This window comes from Panulirus ornatus, chromosome 2 (assembly GCF_036320965.1).
Source record: "Panulirus ornatus isolate Po-2019 chromosome 2, ASM3632096v1, whole genome shotgun sequence".
In the NCBI taxonomy this organism is placed as follows: Eukaryota; Metazoa; Arthropoda; class Malacostraca; order Decapoda; family Palinuridae; genus Panulirus; species Panulirus ornatus.
In genome coordinates this window covers 53510648-53537418 of record NC_092225.1, presented here as the reverse complement: position 1 = coordinate 53537418, position 26771 = coordinate 53510648, and the positions used below count along the sequence as shown (strand labels likewise).

Below are 26771 nucleotides of genomic sequence, written 5' to 3'. Positions count from 1 at the left end.
TCATCAAACACATTCAACAAACCTTCAAAATACTCACTCCATCTCCTTCTCACTTATGTATATCTCGCTTTTTAAACCAGGTATTCCCAATCATCAGTCCTTTTTCAGCACATAAATCTACAAGCTCTTCACCATTTCCATTTACAACACTGAACACCCCATGTATACCAATTATTCCCTCAACTGCCACATTACTCACCTTTGTATTCAAATCACCCATCACTATAACCTGGTCTTGTGCATCAAAACCACTACCACACTCATTCAGCTGCTCCCAAAACACTTGCCTCTCATGATCTTTCTTCTCATGCCCAGGTGCATATGCACCAATAATCACCCATCTCTCTCCATCAGCTTTCAGTTTTACCCATGTTAATTGAGAATTTACTTTCTTACATTCTATCACATACTCCCACAACTCCTGTTTCAGGAGTACTGCTACTCCTTCCCTTGCTCTTGTCCTCTCACTAACCCCTGACTTTACTCCCAAGACATTCCCAAACCACTCTTCCCCTTTACCCTTGAGCTTCGTTTCACTCAGAGCCAAAACATCCAGGTTCCTTTCCTCAAACATACTACCTATCTCTCCTTTTTTCACATCTTGGTTACATCCACACACATTTAGGCACCCCAATCTGAGCCTTCGAGGAGGATGAGCACTCCCCGCGTGACTCCTTCTTCTGTTTCCCATTTCAGAAAGTTAAAAAAAAAAATACAAGGAGGGGAGGATTTCTGGCCCCCCGCTCCCGTCCCCTCTAGTCGCTTTCTACGACACGCGAGGAATGCGTGGGAAGTATTCTTTCACCCCTATCCCCAGGGATAATATATATATATATACATATATATATCCCTGGGGATAGGGGAGAAAGAATACTTCCCACGTATTCCCTGCGTGTCGTAGAAGGCGACTAAAAGGGAAGGGAGCGGGGGGCTGGAAATCCTCCCCTCTCGTTTTTTTTTTTTTTTTATTTTTCCAAAGAAGGAACAGAGAAAGGGGCCAGAGGAGGATATTCCCTCAAAGGCCCAGTCCTCTGTTCTTAACGCTACCTCGCTAACGCGGGAAATGGCGAATAGTATGAAAGAAAGAAAGATATATATATATATATATATATATATATATATATACACACACATACACATACATACGCACATATACACACACACACATACATATATATATATATATGAAAAAAGTAAGAAACAATTTAGAAAACTGAAACTTCTAGCTTGAAATGAAAAAAAAAAAAATGAATGTCACATAATGGTTCAACCTCTGGCTATGGAAAAAGGAAATGTATAATTTATTTACACAAATGTCAATAGTAGTTCTCATCAATTTAACCACTGTATCAATAAGCTTCAATGTCTAAGCTACATTTTTTCCAATTTCACTGTTTTCTTGTCAAAACACCATGTATGAAAATGTTTAAACATTTCTTTTTTCATCATTTATACTATATAAATTTTCAGTCAATATTTTGCTTTGTTGCTGTCTCCCGCGTTTGCGAGGTAGCACAAGGAAACAGACAAAAGAAATGGCCCAACCCACCCACATACACACGTATATACATACACGTCCCCACACGCAAATATACATACCCATACATCTCATTGTACACATATATATATATACACACACAGACATATACATATATACACATGCACACAATTCACATTGTCTGCCTTTATTCATTCCCATCGCCACCTCGCCACACATGGAATAACATCCCCCTCCCCCCTCATGTGTGTGAGGTAGCACTAGGAAAAGACAACAAAGGCCCCATTCGTTCACACTCAGTCTCTAGCTGTCATGCAATAATGCCCGAAACCACAGCTCCCTTTCCACATCCAGGCTCCACAGAACTTCCCATGGTTTACCCCAGACGCTTCACATGCCCTGATTCAATCCATTGACAGCACGTCGACCCCGGTATACCACTTCGATCCAATTCACTCTATTCCTTGCCTGCCTTTCACCCTCCTGCATGTTCAGGCCCCGATCACTCAAAATCTTTTTCACTCCATCTTTCCACCTCCAATATATAACCCCTGGGGGGAGGTTAGTGATGCTGTTTCCTGTGGGGCGGGGTAGCAACAGGAATGGATGAAGGCAAGCAAGTGTGAGAGTGTGTATATGTGTTTGTGTATGTGTATGTATATGTGTGTATATGAGTGCTTTTGTATATATATGGGTATATGAGTGGATGGGGGGGTAGTGATGCTGTTTCCTGTGGGGCGGGATAGCAACAGGAATGGATGAAGGCAAGCAAGTATGAATATGTACGTGTATATATATGTCTGTTTTCCCTGGGGATAGGGGAGAAAGAATACTTCCCACTTATTCCCTGCGTGCTGTAGAAGGTGACTTAAAGGGGAGGGAGTGGGTGGCTGGAAATCCTCCCCTCACGTTTTTTTTAATTTTCCAAAAGAAGAAACAGAGAAGGGGGCCGGGTGTTTTAGATATCTGGGAGTGGATTTAGCAGTGGATGGAACCATGGAAGCGGAGGTTAGTCACGGTGGGGGAGGGAGCAAAGGTTATGGGAGCTTTTAAGAATGTGTGATGGTAAGAACTTTATCTTGGAGAGCAAAAATGGGTATGTTTGAAGGAATGGTGCTTCCAACAATGTGATATGGTTGCGGGGTGTGGACTATAGATAGGGTTGTGCAGAGGAGGGGGGAATGTGTTAGAAATTAAATGTTTAAGGACGATATGTGGTGTGAGGTGGTTTGATTAAGCAGTGAAAGGGTAAGAGAGATATGTGGTAATAAGAAGAGTGTGGTTGAGAGAGCAGAAGAGGGTGTATTGAAATGGTTTGGTCACATAGAGAGCATGAGTGAGGAAAGATTGACAAAGAGGATATATGTGTCAGAGGTGGAAGGAACGAGGAGAAGTGGGAGACCAAATTGGAGGTGGAGGGATGGAGTGAAAAAGATTTTGAGTGATCGGGGCCTGAACATATAGAAGGGTGAAAGGTGTGCAAGGAATATAGTGAATTGGAACGATGTGGTATACCAGGGTCAACGTGCTGTCAATGGATTGAACCAGGGCATATGAAGCGTCTGGGGTAAACCATGGAAAGTTTTGTGGGGCCTAGATGTGGAAAGGGAGCTGTGGTTTTGGTGCATTACACATGACAGCTAGAGTCTGAGTGTGAATGAATTTGGCCTTTGCTGTCCTTTCCTGGCGTTACCTCGCGAACATGGGAGGGGGAGGGGTTGCTGTTTTTCATGTGTGGCAGGGTGGCGATGGGAATGGATGGAGGGAGCAAGTATGAATATGTACATGTGTATATATGTTTATATCTGTGTGTGTATATGTATGTATACGTTGAAATGTATAGGTATGTATATGTGCGTGTGTGGGCATTTATGTGGGTGGGTTGGGCCATTCTTTCGTTTGTTTCTTTGCGCTACCTTCTTAACGCATGAGACACCCCGCCACACAACAAAAGCCACATTCGTTCACACTCAGTCTCTAGCTGTCATGTGTAATGCAATAAAACCACAGCTCCCTTTCCACATCTAGGCTCCACAAAACTTTCCATGGTTTACCCCAGACGCTCCAATTGCCCTGGCTGAATCCATTGACAGTACATCCACCCTGGTATACCACATTGTTCCAATTCATTTTATTCCTTGCACGCCTTTTACCCTCCTGTATGTTCAGGCCCCCATCACTCAAAATCTTTTTCACTCCATCCTTCCACCTCCAATTTGGTCTCCTGCTTCTCCTTCTTCCCTCCACCTCTGACATATATATCCTCTTTGTCAATCTTTACTCACTCATTCTCTCCATGTGACCAAACCGTTTCAATACATCCTCTTCTGCTCTCTCAACCACACTCTTTTTATTACCACACATCTTTCTTACCCTTTCATTACTTAATCAAACCACCTCACACCACATATTGTCCTCAAACATCTCATTTCCAACACATCCACCCTCCTCTGCACAACCCTATCTATAGCCCACACCTCGCAACCATATAACATTGTTGGAACCACTATTCCTTCAAACATACCCATTTTTTGCTCTTCAAGATAACGTTCTCGTCTTCCACACATTCTTCAATGCTCCCAGAACCTTCACCCCCTCCCCCACCCTGTGACTCACTTCTGCTTCCATGGTTCCATTCACTGCTAAATCCACTTCCAGATAACTAAAATACTTCTCTTCCTCCAGTTTTTCTTCATTCAAACTTACCTCCCAATAAACTTGTCCCGCAACCCTACTGAACCTAATTACCTTACTCTTATTCACATTTACTCTCAGCTTTCTTCTTTCACACACTTTACGAAACTCTGTCACCAACTTCTGCAGTTTCTCACCCAAATCAGCCTCTAACACTGTATCATCAGTGAACAACAACTGACTCATTTCCCAAGCCCTTTCATCCACAACAGACTGCATACTTGCCTCTCTCTCCAAAACTCTTGCCTTCAACTCCATAACAACCCCATCCATAAACAAATTACAACCATGGAGACATCAGGCATCCCTGCCATAAATCGACATTCACTGAGAACCAATCACTTTCCTCTCTTCCTACTGGTACACATGCCTTACATCCTTGTTAAAAACGTTTCAATGCTTCTAGCAACTTACCTCCCGCACCATATACTCTTAATACCTTCCACAAAGCATCTCTATCAACTCTATCATATGCCTTCTCCAAATCCTTAAATGCTACATACTAATCCATCTGTTTTTCTAGGTATTTCTCACATACATTCTTCAAAGCAGACACCTGATCCACACATCCTCTACCACTTCTGAAACCACACTGCTCTTCCCCAATCTGGTGGTCTGTACATGCCTTTACTCTCTCAATCAATACCCTCCCATATAATTTCCCAGGAATACTCAACAAACTTATCTCTGTAATTTGAACACTCACCTTTATCCCCTTTGCCTTTGTACAGTGGCACTATGCATGCATTCCACCAATCCTCAGGCACTTCACCATGAACCATACATGCACTGAATATCCTCACCAACCTGTCAACAACAGTCATCCCCCTTCTTGATAAATTTCACTACAATACCATCCAAACCCGCCGCCTCGCAGGCTTTCATCTTCCACAAAGCTTTCATTACCTCTTCTCTTTTTACCAAACCATTTTCCCTGACCCCTCTCACTTTGCACTCCACCTTGACCAAAACACCCTATATCTGCCACTCTGTCATCAAGCACATTCAACAGACCTTCAAAATGCTCACTCCATTTCCTTCTCACTTCATCACTACTTGTTATTACCTCCTCAGGTATTCTCTTTATTACCATATCCTTTAGTGTTCATGGAACATTCCTTACCATTTCCATTATTCTGAGAGTTCTTTGGTATTATGTGTATAGCTCCCCAGTTTGTCCTTTTTCACTATAATGACAATACTGATTTTCCCATAATTACGTAATTGCATGTGCTTCACATGGTATAACAGTTATTTTTTTCTGCTGGCATTTTGTTCACAAACACAATCTCTCCTCGTCAGTCATAACTCTTGACATCACATAAGTCACATAGCTCAATCTTTGTATCTCTCAATTTTCCTGTGGTAAGCACTTTACACCAGCGCTGCCTTTTGGCAAAATGGTAGGACCATTAGACAGAAATTGTAGGGAGGAGTATTAGACAGGAACATTAGGTAGTTATAGGTAGGAACATTAGGTGGGAGCATTATGTAGAACCAGTAGTTTGGATCATTAGGTAGAAGTAGTTACTAGGAAGATTAGATAGGAGCCTCTGGAAACGCTGCACTAAAGTTGCCCTCTGCCAGTGGCCTGTTAAGGGTGAGGCCCTAAAAGTTAAGAAGTAATGCTGGAGTTCACCAATCATGGAGACTCTTTTGCCAAGGTCACCCCCATTTATGGAGTTCCCTGAGGGGACAGGCATCAAAGATATATATGTATAGATACATTTGAATACTCAGCAAACTGCTGTGTCACATGATTATTGTGTGGCCTTCAGCAAGTCATGGATGAGCCGTTTTGATACCTTCTTCTTTCCCTACATGTTGAAGTTCTGGAACTCTACCCTCTCATGCCTTTCCCAATAACTATGACCTAGCACATTTCAAAAGACTTGTTTTCTCTTTTTCTCAAAAATTTGTAAATAGTTTCCTTTGTCATTTCTTTTTCCATTTCATAATTCTCTCTATATTTCAATTAAGGCCTGACCTTGATGTGGACTTTTGTCTGTGACTGGAGCCTTCAACATAAAAAGAAAAAGATATTAGCTAAAGGTAAGAAGTTGTGTGCAGCTTTTATGGACTTGGAGAAAGCCAATGTCAGAGTTGAGTGGAATGCTTTATGGGATGTGTTAAAGATATATGGGATAGGGAGACAACTGTTGGATAGCGAGAAACCCTTCTGTAGAGGAGCAAATGCGTGAGTAAAAGTAGATGGAGAGTTGAGCAAAAGTTTTGGTGTACATGTGGGTGTGAGGCAGGGCTATTGAGATATGATGGCTAATGGCAAGTTTGTTTGCAGATGATACCGTGTTTGCTGAAAGTGAAGAGTTGCAGGAGGTTATGTGTTTTATGATGTGTGTAAGCATAGGTGTTTGAAGGTAAGTGCAAGTAACAGTAAAGTAATGGTGTGAAAGTATAGATTTTGTAAAACCATATAGAGTGAAAGAAGAAAGTGTACTAAACTGTGCTTTGGATATGGGAGGAGAAAGACTGGAAGTGGTGAGAGATTTAAGTATTTAGGAGCTGTCATATATAAGTTTGGTGTAATGAAAGGAGAGACGAGGGAGAGAGCAGTACTGGGTAGAAGAGTTATTGGGTCCCTTATTAGAATAATGATGGATAGATGTGTAAGTATGGAAGTGAAGAGAGGATTAAGGGACAGCATAGCCAAACATGAACGTGGAATGTGTCACAGTGGTCAAGAATCCTGGCTGATGCCGCTTCACTAAGACATGAAAAGTAGTTATGTATCAGAAAGATATAATTGGCTGAAGTAAATAAGGTTCAGTTTGCTTTTTCTTGGAATATTTTCAAGCAGACACGTTGGCTTATTTATCCAGTGTTTTAAAGCAGCTTTCAGGAGTGGGTCAACATTTTCTCAAAGTAAACTCTTGATCCTGATTCCTGTGATCCACATAAGTTTCTCTCATATGAAGGTTTTATTCATTTATTTGCATTACTGGAATCTAGGGAAAAAAGTAACATTTGGTGACCATCAAATTACTTGATTTATGATTTGATTACTTTGTGTTCTCTCCATAGAAATTCTTTATTTTGTTTTTGTTAAACAAAAGTCAAGGTTTCAGGGAATCTTAACCACAAAAGGACTTTTTCTGCAGTTCAGTTAGGACATTTATTATTATAATTATTATGCTTTGTCAACATCTCCCACGTTAGCAAGGTAGTGTAAGGAAACAGACGAAAGAATGGCTCAACTCACCCACATACACACGTATATACATACATGACCACACATGCACATATACATAACTATACATTTCAACATATACATATATATACATACACAGACATATTCATATATACACATGTACATAATTCATACTTACTGCCATTATTCATTCCCATCGCCACCCTGCCACACATGAAATGACAACCTCCTCCCTCCGCATGCGTGCGAGGTAGCGCTAGGAAAAGACAACAAAGGCCATATTCGTTCACTCTCAGTCTCTAGCTGTCATGTATAATGTACCGAAACCACAGCTCCCTTTCCACATCCAGGCCCCACAAAACTTTCTATGGGTTACCCCAGACGCTTCACATACCCTGCTTCAATCCATTGACAGCACGTCAACCCCAGTATACCACATCGTTCCAATTCACTCTATTCCTTGCACACCTTTCACCCTCCTGCATTGAACGTTCAGGCCCTGTTTGCTCAAAATCTTTTTCACTCCATCTTTCCACCTCCAATTTGGTTTCCCACTTCTCCTCGTTCCCTCCACCTCTGACACATATATCCTCTTGGTCAATCTTTCGTCACTCATTCTCTCCATGTGACCACACCATATCAAAACACCCTCTTCTGCTCTTTCACCCGCTCTTTTTATTACCACACATCTCTCTTACCCTTTCATTACTTAGTTGATCAAACCACCTCACACTACATATTGTCATCAAACATCTCACTTCCAGCACATCCACCCTCCTCCACACAACTCTATCTATAGCCCACACCTCGCAACCATATAACCGTTGAAACCACTATTCCTTCAAACATACCAATTTTTGCTTTGCGAGATGATATTCTCACCTTCCACACATTTTTCAACACTCCTAAAAGTTTCACCCCCTCCCCCACCCTGTGACTTACTTCTGCTTCCATGGTTCCATCCACTGCCAAATCCACTCCGAGATATCTAAAACACTTCACTTTCAGTTTTTCTCCATTCAAACTTACCTCCCAATTGACTTGTCCCTCAACCCTACTGTACCTAATAACTTTGCCCTTATTCACATTTACTCTCAGCTTTCTTCTTTCACACACTTTACCAAACTCAGTCACCAGCTTCTGCAGTTTTTCACCTGAATCAGCCACCGGTGCTGTATCATCAGCGAACAACATCTGACTCACTTCCCAAGGTCTCTCATCCACAACAGACTGCATACTTGCCCCTCTTTCCAAAATTCTTGCATTCACCTCCCTTACAACTCCATCCATAAACAAAATAGACAACCATGGAGACATCACGCACCCCTGCCACAAACCGACATTCACTGAGAACCAGTCACTTTCCTCTCTTCCTACACATACACATGCCTTACATCTTCAATTAAAACTTTTCACTGCTTCTAGCAACTTGCTTCCCACACCATATATTCTTAATATCTTCCACAGAACATTTCTATAAACTCTATCATATGCCTTCTTCAGATCCATAAATGCTACATACAAATCAATTTGCTTTTCTAAGTATTTCTCACATACATTCTTCAAAGCAAACAACTGATCCACACATCCTTTACCACTTCTGAAACCGCATTGCTCTTCCCCAATCTGATGCTCTATACATGCTTTCACCCTCTCAATCAATACCCTCCCATACAATTTCCCAGGAATACTCAAGCTTATACTTCTGTAATTTGAGCACTCCCGTTTATCCCCTTCACCTTTGTACAATGGCACTATGCATGCATTCCGCCACTCCTCAGGCACCTCACCATGAGTCATACATACATTGAATATCCTTACCATCCAGTCAACAACACAGTCACCCCCTTTTTTAATAAATTCCACTGTAATACCATCCAAACCCGCTGCCTTGCCAGCTTTCATCTTCTGCAAAGCTTTTACTACTTCTTCTCTGTTTACCAAATCATTCTCCCTAACCCTCTCACTTCGCACACCACCTCGACCAAAACGATATATCTGCCACTTAACACTCTATCATCTAACGCATTCAACAAACCTTCAAAATACGCACTCCATCTCCTTCTCACATCACCACTACGTTATTACCTCCCCATTAGTCCCCTTCACCGATGTTCCCATTTGTTCCCTTGTCTTACGCACTTTATTTACCTCCTTCCAAAACATCTTTTTATCCTCCTAAAGTTTAATGATACTCTCTCAGCCCAACTCTCATTTGCCCTTTTTTTTCACCTCTTGCACCTTTGTCTTGACCTACTGCCTCTTTCTTTTATACCTCTCCCGGCCATTTGCACTATTTCCCTGCAAAAATTGTCCAAATGCCTCACTCTTGTTTTTCATTGATAATCTTTACTTCTCCATCCCACTACCCTTTCTAATCTGCCCACCTCCCACGCTTCTCATGCCACAAGCATCTTCTGCGCAAGCCATCACTGCTTCCCTAAATACATCCCATTCCTCCCCCACTCCCCTTACGTCATTTGCCCTCACCTTTTTCCATTCTGCACTCAGTCTCTCCTGGTACTTCCTCACACATGTCTCCTTCCCAAGCTCACTTACTCTCACCACTCTCTTTACCCCAACATTCTCTCTTCTTTTCTGAAAACCTTTACAAATCTTCACATCTCCAGTTGCACCTCTCAGCACATTAACATCCAAAAGTCTCTCTTTCGCGCGGCTACCAATTAACATGTAATCCAATAACGCTTTCTGGGCATCTCTCCCACTTACATACGTATACTTATGTATATCTCTCTTTTTAAAACAGGCATTCCCAATCACCAGTCCTTTTTCAACACACAAATCTACAATCTCTTCACCATTTTCATTTGCAACACTGAACACCCCATGAACACCAATTATACCCTCAAGTGCCAAATTACTCACCTTTGCATTCAGATCACCCATCATTATAACCCTGTCTTGTGCATCAAAACTACTAGCACACTCACTCAGCTGCTCCCAAAACACTTGCCTCTCATGATCTTTCTTCTCATGCTCAGGTGCATATGCACCAATAATCACCCATCTCTCTCCATCAACTTTCAGTTTTACCCATATCAATCTAGAGTTTACTTCCTTACACTTTATCACATACTCCCACCACTCATGTTTCAGGAGTAGTGCTACTCCTTCCCTTGCTCTTGTCCTATCACCAACCCCTAACTTTACTCCCAAAACATTCCCAAACCACTCTTCCCCATTACCCTTGAGTTTCGTTTCACTCAGTGCCAAAACATCCAGGTTCCTTTCCACAAACATACTACCTGTCTCTCCTTTTTTCTCATCTTGGTTACATCCACACACATTTAGACACCCCAGTCTGAGCCTTCGAGGAGGATGAGCACTGCCTGCATGACTCCTTCTTCTGTTTCCCCTTTTAGAAAGCTAAAATACAAGGAGGGGAGGGTTTCTGGCCCCCCCGCTCCCGTCCCCTTAGTCGCCTTCTACAACACATGGGGAATGTGTGGGAAGTATTCTTTTTTCCTTATCCCCAGTTAGGACATTTATATAGATTTTTAACAAAATGTGAGTTTCAAAACTTCTAGTAAATTTTATAAAGTATCATTAACTTTTTGTTGAAATGTTCAACCATTATTTGTTTATTTAGGGAAGCTATTACCACCTGATAGAAGCTTTTTTTTATATAATCCTTCTCCTGGATGATAGTTGAGTTTTGTATTTATTTTACTTAATTGGTTGATGGAGACACATTGACATTTTAGAATAATGTTAGTGGTTGCTTCCTTTCCTCATTATTCTGGCTTAGGTCCATATGGTATTGATTGCAGAAAATAGACTATGTAGAGGAGCTTTTGTTAAAACAATAGATGAAAGTTTATGGTTTTTCCATCAAATTGTTCTTCAGGACATATTAGCTTGGCAAAGACAAAACAGAGTGTTGGTGAAGAAGAATATCTGAGAAATGCTTGACACCATGGTTGAGTGGGTGGATAACAACTGGCCAAGTATGAATGTGTTACCCTGATTGGAAAAGCCCGGGCTGTTGGTATTTTGATAGTTAGGGATATCAGTTGTACTTTGTGATGAAACAAATATTATAACTGCTTTCCAGCTAATGGGTCTAACAAGTCAGACACTGTGTAATCAGTATGCATCTTTCAGTTTAAGAAATCTCTGTGTTGGAAATAGTTTTGTCTTTCATAGGATTTATTAAGCTACAAATTGATTGCTGTAGCCACCCTATCCCTCTCTTTCCTCCATTGGATCATTGTTAGAAGCTTGGAAATTTTAAGTCGCATTAGCTTATTTAATGTTTATTCTTCCAAACAGGTGCTTTCTAACCATTTAATTCTTATCCTTGAGTTGTCCATTTAGTCATGTAGAGGCAATGCAGTGGCAGCACTAGAAATGCTTTCGTGGATAAAACACTCATACTTATTTATCACAGTAATGTAAGTAAGATTTGATTCACAGATATATCTAGTTAACATGTTATGTAATTACTTTTAGCCGATTTTGAAAAGTTCATAAATTGCATTTGTTTTCCAGGTCGTAAATGTGTTATACCAGGAGAATGACTGGGTCTATGTAATAGCTGAACATGGCCAACAAGAGGGCTTCATTCCTCATTCATATTGTGCTCCATATGGCTCACAGCTTGGAGAACTTACAATGAATCACAAAGTAAGTTTCTTTGTATGGTTGTTGATATCTGTGAATAATTTTGCATGAAATGATTTTCATGTTGATTTTGGGAGTAATAGAAAAAATGCAAAGATTAGCTAAACTTCCAAAATTATATGAAAAAGTTCTTATGCAATAAGGTAGATATTAGTAAATGATAAACATGTCAGTAATGTTCACATTTATCTTTCCACATCTCAGTCTGTGATCATAAAAATGTAATTACCATTTAGATACATGGTTGTACAACATACAGAGGGGGTTGTACACTTGTGGGGTACTGTCCTGTAAATGATCTTTACTAGTATACAACTCTTCAAACTTTTCTATACTCTCTGCATTTACAGTTTCATTAAATACTTAGCTCATTACATTCATCCACAATTGGGTACTATAGAAGTGCAGACTTGTGTATATCTTCTCTAGCAAGTTTCTTGATGAATTTCATGCTGTGAACTCTGGTTTCTCTTTCCTTGCATTTTTGAAGTATTCTGTCAACATTGTTAGTTTGATTTAGAAACATGAAGACTATAATCAAGTCTTTCCTTATTTTTCTCCTTTCCTTATTGGGTACATTTAAGGGCTGTAGCCTCTCCCTGTAACTCCACTTGTTTATTTCAGGTACCATATTTGGTGCCCTACTCTGGACCCTCTCTTTTAAATATTTTTGTTTCTCTAAGTATGGTGACCAAATTTGAGGGAGAAGCACATTCTAATGTAGGTATGATACTAGAAATGTCTCAAAATCTTGATTTTGAGTGATCGGAGGGTGAGAGGTGTGCAAGGAATAGAGTGAATTGCAAAGATGTGGTATACCGGGGTTGACATGCTGTCATTGGATCGAACCAGGGCATGTGAAACGTCTGGGGTAAACCATGGAAAAGTCTGTGGGGCCTGGATGTAGATAGGGAGCTGTGGTGTCGGTGCATTACACATGATAAAGACTGAATGTGAATGAATGTGGCCTTTTTTTGTCTGTTTTCTTGGCACTACCTTGCTGAAGCAGGGGGTAGTGATGCTGTTTCCTGTGGTGCGGGGTAGCGCCAGGAATGGATGAAGTAAATCAAGTATGAATATGTACTTGTGTATATATGTATATGTCTGTGTATGTGTATGTATATGTTGATATGTATATATGCATGTATGGGTGTTTATGTACATATATATATATGTATGTGAGTGGATGGGCCATTCTTCGTCGGTTTCCTGGCACTACCTCGCCGATACAGGAAACAGCAATCAAGTATAATAATAATAGTAAAAAGAATAATATATTTCTCTTTGTTTGAGCTTTTTGCAGAAAATAACTCCTGCATTAAGTGAGGGGTAGGCAATTTCTTTCATTATATAATACATTAGATAAAAGACTCAAATAAATGGTATTTTTATAATCTGAAACAGTTGATTTCTCCGAGCATTATGGATACTAGAAGTTTTACTGTACTGGTTTGTAGTGTTTAGTCAAGCTCTAGTATATTTCCTTAAGGTTATTTTTGTATTTCTCTCCAATTAACTCTTTAAGCTGTGGGCATGGTCTGAAAATTCCTTTATAATGTGCATGCACCCAAAAAGAAGAAAAAGGGAGAGAGTGAGGGAGAAATAATGATAAAATGATAAAAGAATCCCTTGTAAAATGACAGATTGATACACAAAATTAATAGAAAATATATTTATTTATTTTGCTTTGTCGCTGTCTCCCGCGTTTGCGAGGTAGCGCAAGGAAACAGACGAAAGAAATGGCCCAACCCACCCCCATACACATGTATATACACACATGTCCACACACGCAAAATATACATACCTATACATCTCAATGTACACATATATATATACACACAGACACATACATATATACCCATGCACACAGTTCACACTGTCTGCCTTTATTCATTCCCATCGCCACCTCGCCACACATGGAATACCATCCCCCTCCCCCCTCATGTGTGCGGGGTAGCAAAGACATCAAAGGCCTCATTCCTTCACACTCAGTCTCTAGCTGTCATGCAATAATGCCTGAAACCACAGCTCCCTTTCCACATCCAGGCCCCACACAGCTTTCCATGGTTTACCCCAGACGCTTCACATGCCCTGATTCAATCCACTGACAGCACGTCAACCCCGGTATGCCACATCGATCCAATTCACTCTATTCCTTGCCCGCCTTTCACCCTCCTGCATGTTCAGGCCCCGATCACTCAAAATCTTTTTCACTCCATCTTTCCACCTCCAATTTGGTCTCCCACTTCTCCTCGTTCCCTCCACCTCCGACACATATATCCTCTTTGTCAATCTTTCCTCACTCATTTTCTCCATGTGCCCAAACCATTTCAAAACACCCTCTTCTGCTCTCTCAACCACGCTCTTTTTATTTCCACACATCTCTCTTACCCTTACATTACTTACTCGATCAAACCACCTCACACCACATATTGTCCTCAAACATCTCATTTCCAACACATCCACCCTCCTGCACACGACTCTATCCATAGCCCATGCCTCGCAACCATACAACATTGTTGGAACCACTATTCCTTCAAACATACCCATTTTTGCTTTCCGATATAATGTTCTCGACTTCCAGACATTCTTCAAGGCTCCCAGAATTTTCGCCCCCTCCCCCACCCTATGATCCACTTCCACTTCCATGGTTCCATCTGCTGCCAAATCCACTCCCAGATATCTAAAACACTTTACTTCCTCCAGTTTTTCTCCATTCAAACTTACCTCCCAATTGACTTGACCCTCAACCCTACTGTACCTAATAACCTTGCTCTTATTCACATTTACTCTCAACTTTCTTCTTTCACACACTTTACCAAACTCAGTCACAAGCTGCTGCAGTTTCTCACATGAATCAGCCACCAGCGCTGTATCATCAGCGAACAACAACTGACTCACTTCCCAAGCTCTCTCATCCCCAACAGACTGCATACTTGCCCCTCTTTCCAAAACTCTTGCATTCACCTCCCTAACAACCTCATCCATAAACAAATTAAACAACCATGAAGACATCACACACCCCTGCTGCAAACCTACATTCACTGAGAACCAATCACTTTCCTCTCTTCCTACACGTACACATGCCTTACATCCTCTATAAAAACTTTTCACTGCTTCTAACAACTTGCCTCCCACACCATATATTCTTAATACCTTCCACAGAGCATCTCTATCAACTCTATCATATGCCTTCTTCAGATCCATAAATGCTACATACAAATCCATTTGTTTTTCTAAGTATTTCTCACATACATTCCTCAGAGCAAACACCTGATCCACACATCCTCTACCACTTCTGAAACCACACTGCTCTTCCCCACTCTGATGCTCTGTACATGCCTTCACCCTGTCAATCAATACCCTCCCATGTAATTTCCCATGAATACTCAACAAACTTATACCTCTGTAATTTGAGCACTCACTTTTATCTCCTTTGCCTTTGTACAATGGCACTATGCAAGCATTCCGCCAATCCTCAGGCACCTCACCATGAATCATACATACATTAAATAACTTTACCAACCAGTCAGCAATACAGTCACCCCCTTTTTTAATAAATCTCACTGCAATACCATCCAAACCCGCTGCCTTGCCAGCTTTCATCTTCTGCAAAGCTTTTACTGCCTCTTCTCTGTTTACCAAATCACCCTCCCCAACCTTCTCACTTTGTACACCACCTCGACCAAAACGCCCTATATCTGCCACTCTATCATCAAACACATTCAACAGACCTTTAAAATACTTACTCCATCTCCTTCTCACATCACCACTACTTGTTATCACCTCCCCATTAGCCCCCTTCACTGAAGTTCCCATTTGTTCCCTTGTCTTACGCACTTTATTTACCTCCTTCCAAAACATTTTTTTATTCTCCCTAGAATTTAATGATACTCTCTCACCCCAACTCTCATTTGCCCTCTTTTTCACCTCTTGCACCTTTCTCTTGACCTCCTGCCTCTTTCTTTTATACATCTCCTACTCATTTGCAGTATTTCCCTGCAAAAATCATCCAAATGCCTCTCTCTTCTCTTTCACTAATAATCTTACTTCTTCATCCCACCACTCACAACCCTTTCTGATCTGCCCATCTCCCACTCTTCTCATGCCACAAGCATCTTTTGCGCAAGCCATCACTGCTTCCATAAATACATCCCATTCCTCCCCCACTCCCCTTACCTCCTTTGTTCTCACCTTTTTCCATTCTGTACTTAGTCTCTCCTGGTACTTCCTCACATAAGTCTCCTTCCCAAGCTCACTTACTCTCACCACTCTCTTCACCCCAACATTCTCTCTTCTTTTCTGAAAACCTCTGCAAATCTTCACCTTTGCCTCCACAAGATAATGATCAGACAATCCTCCAGTTGCACCTCTCAGCACATTATTTAATTTCTTCCATGAACTCATGGTCATAGGGGATGTCTTCTGTGCAGGCTTCCCTTCCTATCTTATCTCACCAAAGTCACTCTTTACGTCATTTTTTCCTTAAATATCTCATATCATTCTTCTTCTTCACAAACTGCTACATATCATAAGACATAGTGCTGATGGTAAAATACAGGAATATATGTAGGAATGCAAAATGTACACAAGTAGCAAGTGTGCATAAGATGCAAGGAAAACCACAAGGAAATAGAGATTATAAAGTGTCAAGCACTTTTGTAAATTACATTGTCAAGACTGAGTAAAGATAAAGCTAACCAGAATATGATATAATACCAACAGTCACTGAGTGGGGCCTGCAAATGAATCAAAAGACTGGTAAAGGGATTAAGGTGCAGTTCACATTTTAAAGCCTCGCCTGTCTCAGGTTACAAAATTAGGTTAACTTATCCTGTGGGAAACAGATTTATAATTGTTTCATTTATAAGATTATCTGATATATAGAAACCAGTACGAGTAGGATGAGAGGAAAGTGATTGGTTCTCATTGAATGTTGGTTTGCGGCAGGGGTGCGTGATGTCTCCATGGTTGTTTTATTTGTTTAAGGATGGAGTTGTTAGGGAGGTGAATGCAAGAGTTTTGGAGAGAGGGGCAAGTATGCAGTCTGTTGTGGATGAGAGGACTTGGGAAGTGAGTCAGTTGTTGTTCGCTGATGATACATCGCTGGTGGCTGATTCGGGTGAGAAACTGTAAAAGCTGGTTACTGAGTTTTGTAAAGTGTGTGAAAGCAGAAAGCTGAGAGTAAATGTGAATAAGAGCAAGGTTATTGGTTCAGTGGGGTTGAGGGACAAGTCAGTGGGGTGGTAGGTTTGAATTGAGAAAAACTGGAGGAAGTGAAGTGTCCTAGACATCTGGGAGTGGATTTGGCAGTGGAAGTGAGTCACAGGGTGGGGGAAGGGGCGAAGGTTTTGGGAGTGTTGAAGAATGTGTGGAAGGCAAGGACATTATATCAGAGAGCAAAAATGGGTATGTTTGAAGGAATATTGGTTTCAACAATGTTATATGGTTGCGAGGCATGGGCTATAGATAGGGTTGTGCGGAGGAGGATGGATGTGTTAGAAATGAGATGTTTGAGGACAATATGCAGTGTGAGGTGGTTTGATTGCGTAAGTAATGAAAGGGTAAGAGAGATGTGTGGTAATAAAAAGAGTGTGGTTGAGAGAGCAGAAGAGGGTGTATTGAAATGGTTTGGTCACATGGAGAGAATGAGGGAGGAAAGATTGACAAAGAGGATATATATGTCAGAGGTGGAGGGAACGAGAAGTGGGAGACCAAATTGGAGGTGGAAGGATGAAGTGAAAAAGATTTTGAGTGATGGGGGCCTGAACATACAGGAGGGTGAAAGGCGTGCAAGGAATAGAGTGAATAGGGAGGACGCGCTGTCAATGGATTGAACTAGGGCAGGTGAAGCGTCTGGGGTAAACCATGGAAAGTTTTGTGGGGCCTAGATTTGGAAAGGGAGCTGTGGTTTTGATGTATTATACATGATAGCTAGAGACTGAGTGTGAACGAATGTGGTCTTTGTTGTCTTTTCATAATAGTATGTTGTGCACGTGCGGGGGGGTGCCATTTCATGTGTGGCGGGGTGGCGACGGGAATGGATGAAGGCAGCAAGTATGAATATGTACATGTGCATATCTATATATGTCTGTGTATGTATATGTATGTATACGTTGAAAGGTATAAGTATGTATATGTGCGTGTGTGGGTGTGTATGTATATACATGTGTATGTGGGTGGGTTGGGCCATTCTTTCATCTGTTTCCTTGTGCTACCTCGCTAACGTGGGAGACACCGACAAAGTATGATAAAGATTTTCTTTCTTTCTTTTAAACTATTCGCCATTTCCTGTGTTAGCGAGGTAGCGTTAGGAACAGAGGACTGGGCCTTTTTTGGAATATCCTCACCTGGCTCCCTCTGTTCCTTCTTTTGGAAAATTAAAAAAAAAAAAAACGAGAGGGGAGGATTTCCAGCCCCCCGCTCCCTCCCCTTTTAGTCGCCTTCTACGACACGCAGGGAATACGTGGGAAGTATTCTTAATCCCCTATCCCCAGGGATAATGATAAAGATAACAATAGAAAATAATATAGAAACCAATATTTTTATTCATAGAAATATTGCATTAGATTCCTGACAGTGCCTAACACATTTTTTGTATGTTGTTTAACCTTAACACTAAGAACTTTGCCAGTTTGACCACTGTAAAACTGGTTTCACTATTTACTGGGGATATTGTTCACACAACATTTTTTAGCATTTACAGAATTTCTTATAAGACTTTTCATGAAAATATTATTATTATTGAAGACTACATTAGTTTTAAAAGTTGCTAATTGTCAGTATGTTTTCCAGAACATACATTAATCTGATTTTAAAACTTCAGAGAGGTGAGGTTGTTGAGGATGATCTCTGCCTTAATTGATTTACATGTCTCTTGGTTCACTTGCCAGCTATGCCCAGTGTGGGTCGTTTTATTATATTCTAATTCTCTCTCTTTTTTTTTTTTCCGCTGTCTCCCGCGTTTGCGAGGTAGCGCAAGGAAACAGACGAAAGAAATGGCCCAACCCACCCCCATACACATGTCTTGATTCAATCCACTGACAGCACGTCAACCCCGGTATACCACATCGCTCCAATTCACTCTATTCCTTGCCCTCCTTTCACCCTCCTGCATGTTCAGGCCCCAATCACACAAAATCTTTTTCACTCCATCTTTCCACCTCCAATTTGGTCTCCCTCTTCTCCTCGTTCCCTCCACCTCCGACACATATATCCTCTTGGTCAATCTTTCCTCACTCATTCTCTCCATGTGACCAAACCATTTCAAGACACCCTCTTCTGCTCTCTCAACCACGCTCTTTTTATTTCCACACATCTCTCTTACCCTTACGTTACTTACTCAATCAAACCACCTCACACCACACATTGTCCTCAAACATCTCATTTCCAGCACATCCATCCTCCTGCGCACAACTCTATCCATAGTCCACGCCTCGCAACCATACAACATTGTTGGAACCACTATTCCTTCAAACATACCCATTTTTGCTTTCCGAGATAATGTTCTCAACTTCCACACATTCTTCAAGGCTCCCAGAATTTTTGCCCCCTCCCCCACCCTATGATCCACTTCCGCTTCCATGGTTCCATCCGCTGCCAGATCCACTCCCAGATATCTAAAACACTTCACTTCCTCCAGTTTTTCTCCATTCAAACTCACCTCCCAATTGAATTGACCCTCAACCCTACTGTACCTAATAACCTTGCTCTTATTCACATTTACTCTTAACTTTCTTCTTTCACACACTTTACCAAACTCAGTCACCAGCTTCTGCAGTTTCTCACATGAATCAGCCACCAGCGCTGTATCATCAGCGAACAACAACTGACTCACTTCCCAAGCTCTCTCATCCCCAACAGACTTCATACTTGCCCCTCTTTCCAAAACTCTTGCATTCACCTCCCTAACAACCCCATCCATAAACAAATTAAACAACCATGGAGACATCACACACCCCTGCCGCAAACTTACATTCACTGAGAACTAATCACTTTCCTCTCTTCCTACACGTACACATGCCTTACATCCTCGATAAAAACTTTTCACTGCTTCTAACAACTTGCCTCCCACACCATATATTCTTAATACCTTCCACAGAGCATCTCTATCAACTCTATCATATGCCTTCTCCAGATCCATAAATGCTACATACAAATCCATTTGCTTTTCTAAGTATTTCTCACATACATTCTTCAAAGCAAACACCTGATCCACACATCCTCTACCACTTCTGAAACCACACTGCTCTTCCCCAATCTGATGCTCTGTACATGCCTTCACCCTCTCAATCAATACCCTCCCATATAATTTGCCAGGAATACTCAACAAACTTATACATCTGTAATTTGAGCACTCTTATCCCCTTTGCCTTTGTACAATGGCACTATGCACGCATTCCGCCAATCCTCAGGCACCTCACCATGAGTCATACATACATTAAATAACCTTACCAACCAGTCAACAATACAGTCACCCCCTTTTTTAATAAATTCCACTGCAATACCATCCAAACCTGCTGCCTTGCTGGCTTTCATCTTCCGCAAAGCTTTTACTACCTCTTCTCTGTTTACCAACTCATTTTCTCTAACCCTCGCACTTTGCACACCACCTCGACCAAAACACCCTATATCTGCCACTCTATCATCAAACACATTCAACAAACCTTCAAAATACTCACTCCATCTCCTTCTCACATCATCACTACTTGTTATCACCTCCCCATTTGCGCCCTTCACTGAAGTTCCCATTTGCTCCCTTGTCTTACGCACTTTATTTACCTCCTTCCAGAACATCTTTTTATTCTCCCTAAAATTTAATGATACTCTCTCACCCCAACTCTCATTTGCCCTTTTTTTCACCTCTTGCACCTTTCTCTTGACCTCCTGTCTCTTTCTTTTATACGTCTCCCACTCAATTTCATTTTTTCCCTGCAAAAATCGTCCAAATGCCTCTCTCTTCTCTTTCACTAATACTCTTACTTCTTCATCCCACCACTCACTACCCTTTCTAATCAACCCACCTCCCGCTCTTCTCATGCCACAAGCATCTTTTGTGCAATCCATCACTGATTCACTAAATACATCCCATTCTTCCCCCACTCCCCTTACTTCCATTGTTCTCACCTTTTTCCATTCTGTACTCAGTCTCTCCTGGTACTTCCTCACACAAGTCTCCTTCCCAAGCTCACTTACTCTCACCACCCCCTTCACCCCAACATTCACTCTTCTTTTCTGAAAACCCATACAAATCTTCACCTTAGCCTCCACAAGATAATGATCAGACATCCCTCCAGTTGCACCTCTCAGCACATTAACATCCAAAAGTCTCTCTTTCGCGCGCCTGTCAATTAATGACACGTAATCCAATAACGCTCTCTGGTCATCTCTCCTACTTACATAAGTATACTTATGTATATCTCGCTTTTTAAACCAGGTATTCCCAATCATCAGTCCTTTTTCAGCACATAAATCTACAAGCTCTTCACCATTTCCATTTACAACACTGAACACCCCATGTATACCAATTATTCCCTCAACTGCCACATTACTCACCTTTGCATTCAAATCACCCAACACTATAACCCGGTCTCGTGCATCAAAACCACTAACACACTCATTCAGCTGCTCCCAAAACACTTGCCTCTCATGATCTTTCTTCTCATGCCCAGGTGCATATGCACCAATAATCACCCATCTCTCTCCATCAACTTTCAGTTTTACCCATATTAATCGAGAATTTACTTTCTTACATTCTATCACATACTTCCACAACTCCTGTTTCAGGAGTACTGCTACTCCTTCCCTTGCTCTTGTCCTCTCACTAACCCCTGACTTTACTCCCAAGACCTTCCTAATTCTCTTTATCTGTACTTATTCTTGACAATGTAATATCCAAAAGCATTTGACACTTCATACTTTCTGTTTCCTTGAGGTTTTACCTTTGTATTTAGAAATATTACAGTTGTTACACTATAAATCAATACGTGGTGAGATTTGCAAGCAAGTGTGGGAAGGATATTGAAAGGTTTGTTTCTTTGCTTTGAACTTTGCTTCAAACTCTTCTCACATTACATACACAAGTAAAGCATTGTTGATGAATATGTTAAGAAACATTACACCTTCCATTTCTAAGATAAATGCTGGGACATTAAATGGTTGGCATGTGCGAGGAAGATATTGGAGATGAATTTTTTCCTTGGAAATATTTAATATCTTTACCTATAATGTTACCAAAGTCAATCATCACTCCATGATTACATAAAAGAAAAATTAGGCACAGGTCTTATGTACTTTTTTCAACAAGCATGTCACTGGGGATACCTCCTTTGCAGCCCTTTGATTCACTTGTTTCTTCACATATCTCATGTTCTTTAATTCCCCACAAACTGATACATATCATGTGTTCCTCCTTATCACTCAGGTTATTCAACATCTTTTGTATTTTCTGTGGGTTCATTGTGTACACATGATATACTGATCGTTGGTCAGGTAGTTATAATGATGGTTTTAGAGGTAATAAGTAAAGGAGAATTTTTTCCAACATGCTTTTTGCAATGGAAGAGATCTCAAAGCGTGACTAATGGTACAGTAAGTCAGTCAAATATTAAAGCAGGCAGAAAAAATAAAATATCTATTGATATTTATTTTATATTTATATTATTTATTATACTTTGTCGCTGTCTCCCGCTTTACCGAGGTAGCGTAAGGAAACAAACGAAAGAATGGCCCAACCCACCCACATACACATGTATATACGTAGACGTCTACACACAGCACATATACATACCTATGCATCTCAACGTATACATATATATACACACACAGACATATACATATATACACATGTACATAATTCATACTGTCTGCCCTTACTCATTTCCCGTCGCCACCCCGCCACACATGAAATGACAACCCCCTCCCCCGCATGTGTGCGAGGTAGCGCTAGGAAAAGACAGCAAAGGCCACATTTGTTCGCACTCAGTCTCTAGCTGTCATTGTATAATGCACTGAAACCACAGCTCCCTTTCTATTGATATTACCACTTGTAAAAAGTTTTAAGGGTCTGATCCTTGATCTCATAACTTTTGCTTTGTTCATTCATAGGAATAGTAACTTTGGGTTCCTGTCACTGTTTTGTATGACTATGTTCATTCATTCTTAGTTCTCATGTATGATGTTTCATTATTTCCTCATTAAGAAATGATATTTGCAATAATAAGGTGTATTGTGTTGTTCTCTCTTGTCAATCTGTAGTTTATGTTTGAGGTAAAATGACTTGCAAAGATTAGTTAGTCTTTGCAACAGTTCTTTTTCATCTGCCAGTCTATTTTTTTTCTTCACTTGCCGATGTATCTTTGCATCTCTTTCGTTTCACCCATGAAATAGAAGGTAAAGTCACCAAACCATATGATTATTGGACCAAATTCCTTTATTTCTTCCAGTTTTATCAGTAATCTGCATTTTCCTCTTAGATATTGTCTATATTTCTGAAATCTTGTCTCTTGTCTTATTTGTGTGTCTTCATTTTTTTCACTTTCCTTTTATTTTTTGCCATCATTGAATTTCATTTTTGTTTTTACATTTCACTTTCAGGATACTTATCTGCCGCTTTGTTTTGTTTTTCTTTTAACTTGTCAAAAATTTTCTACTTTTTTCTGTTTATGTTCTGTAGCTTCACTCTTTACAGTTCTCATTATCACTATCCTTTTCTTTTCATTTCCTCCTTTTCACGTGCATCATCATCTGTATTTCTTTCCTTTCTTAGGGGCTAACTTGCAGGTCTGTGGGCTGAGCCGCAGCTTTGGAAGTAAAGTAAGCTGTGGAATGGGTTGTGGGTCTTTACTGTAGAGGGTTGGCTTTGGTTTCAGTACTTATTGGACTTAGCAACTGATGCATATATTGCCAAAAATAGCAAATAATGCATACATTGCCAAAAATAGTAAAAGGAAACATGAATTCTTAATCTTTAAGTTAGAAACAAGAGAGTCTTTACCCAGTGACTTGGTCCATTAATTACAGAAAACGATGACTTAGTTCAAGATGATAAAGTCATGGCAAAAATCATAAGTGTTTGTTTTACATCCGTATTTAGGATCAGAGACACAGTTTGTGTCCTGAATCAAGTTTCATTCATAAGAGAGGAGAAATTTTTGTAATATTTTGACGAAAGTTGAAGACATACTATCAGCAGTCAATGGAATGAAGGGAAACGAAACAGCTGGCCCCGACAGATTTCATCCAAGGACAAAGAAAGAGACTAAAATGAGACAGTAAAGCCCTTTACTGCATTTTTCCATAAATCACTTGCTGCAGAAAAGTTCCAGAGGGGTGAAAGTTTGCCAATCTAACATTGACATTCAAATAAGGTAATATGTCAGATTGTGTGCTGAAAAAGGACTGGCAGTTGGGAATACCTGGTTTAAAAAGAGATATATACATAAGTATACTCATGTAAGTAGGAGAGATGGCCAGAGGGCGTTATTGGATTACATGTTAATTGATAGGTGTGTGAAAGAGAGACTTTTGGATGTTAATGTGCTGAGAGGGGCAACTGGAGGGATGTCTGATCATTATTTTGTGGAGGCGAAGGTGAAGATATGTAGAGGTTTTCAGAAAAGAAGAGAGAATGTTGGGGTGAAGATAGTGGTGAGAGTAAGTAAGCTTGGAAAGGAGACTTATGTGAGGAAGTAACAGGAGAGATTGAATGTAGAATGGAAAAAGGTGAGAGCAAATGATGTAAGGGGAATGGGGGAGGAATAAGATTTATTTAGGGAAGCAGTGATGGCTTGTGCAAAAGATGCTTGTGGCATGAGAAAGGTGGGAGGTGGGCAGATTAGACAGGGTAATGAGTGGTGGGATGAAGAAGTAAGATTGTTAGTGAAAGAAAAGAGAGAGGCATTTGAACAATTTTGCTGGTAAATAGTGCAAATGACTGGGAGATGTATAAAAGAATGAGGCAAGAGGTTAAGAAAAAGGTGCAAGAGGTGAAAAAGAGGGCAAATGAGAGTTGGGGTGAGAGAGTATCATTAGATTTTAGGGAGAACAAAAAGATGTTTTGGAAGAAGGTAAATAAAGTGCATAAGACAAGAGAACAAATGGGAACATCGGTGATGGGGGCAAATCGGGAGGTAATATTAAGTAGTGGTGAAATGAGAGGGGGATGGAGTGAGTATTTTGAAGGTTTGTTGAATGTGTTTGATGATAGAATGGCAGATATGGGGTGTTTTGGTCGAGGTGGTGTGCGAAGTGAGAGGGTCAGGGGAGAATGATTTGGTAAACAGAGAAGAGGTAGTGAAACCTTTGCAGAAGATGAAAGCTGGCAAGGCAGTGGGTTTGGATGTTATTGCTGTGGAATTTATTGAAAAAAGGAGGTGAGTGTGTTGTTGACTGCTTGGTGAGGATATTCAATGCATGTATGGTTCATGGTGAAGTGCCTGAGGATTGGTGGAATGCATGCATATTGCCATTGTACTAAGGAAAAGGGGATAAAGGTGAAGGTTCAAATTACAGAGGTATAAGTTTGTTGAGTATTCCTGGGAAGTTATATGGAAGGGTATTGATTGAGAGGGTGAAGGCATGTACAGAGCATTAGATTGGGGAAGAGCAGTGTGGTTTCAGAAGTGGTAGAGGATGTGTGGATCAGGTGTTTGCTTTGAAGAATGTATATGAGAAATACTTAGAAAAACAGATGGATTTGTATGTAGCATTTATGGATCTGGAGAAGGCATATTATAGAGTTGATAGAGATGCTCTGTGGAAGGTATTAAGAGTATATGTGTTCCAATAAGGTTTGCTTGTTTTTGTTGCTACTTTGCTAAGTTGGGAGAAGCTGTTTCATATTAGAATATAAAATGTGAAAGTAGAAAAATTAATGAAAAGGTTTAAATGAATGTGAATGTGTAAGGTTTGTATAGTAATACAGGTACACCACTGGTTTTCCGGCAATCTTGGTTCCAAAGCCTTGCTGGATTAACCATTTTGCCGGACCAACCATGGTCACGTAATAATAATTCATCAACTCGCCTCTAACCCACTGATTATACATCTTCCATGTGTCTAAAGTATACCATGGACTGCTAGAAATTTATTATTTTTTATTATTATACTTTGTCGCTGTCTCCCGCGTTTGCGAGGTAGCGCAAGGAAACAGACGAAAGAAATGGCCCAACCCCCCCCCCATACACATGTACATACACACGTCCACACACGCAAATATACATACCTACACAGCTTTCCATGGTTTACCCCAGACGCTTCACATGCCTTGATTCAATCCACTGACAGCACGTCAACCCCGGTATACCACATCGCTCCAATTCACTCTATTCCTTGCCCTCCTTTCACCCTCCTGCATGTTCAGGCCCCGATCACACAAAATCTTTTTCACTCCATCTTTCCACCTCCAATTTGGTCTCCCTCTTCTCCTCGTTCCCTCCACCTCCGACACATATATCCTCTTGGTCAATCTTTCCTCACTCATTCTCTCCATGTGCCCAAACCATTTCAAAACACCCTCTTCTGCTCTCTCAACCACGCTCTTTTTATTTCCACACATCTCTCTTACCCTTACGTTACTTACTCGATCAAACCACCTCACACCACACATTTTCCTCAAACATCTCATTTCCAGCACATCCATCCTCCTGCGCACATCTCTATCCATAGCCCACGCCTCGCAACCATACAACATTGTTGGAACCACTATTCCTTCAAACATACCCATTTAAATTAAACAAATATTAAATGTTTGAGCACCCTAAGATG

The 26771-nt window shown here is 40.7% G+C and overlaps 1 protein-coding gene across 5 annotated transcripts in view; it reads left to right on the top strand.

Moving 5' to 3' along the window:
• The window catches only part of Dlish (Dachs ligand with SH3s), a 133673-nt gene that overhangs the window by 21439 nt on the left and 85463 nt on the right, over positions 1 to 26771 (top strand). For all 5 annotated transcript variants that reach the window (XM_071675970.1, XM_071675952.1, XM_071675938.1 and 2 more), the window contains one exon: positions 11874 to 12008. In XM_071675970.1, coding sequence (XP_071532071.1) covers positions 11874 to 12008 — 135 coding nt within the window. The remainder of the gene's footprint in view (positions 1 to 11873; positions 12009 to 26771) is intronic.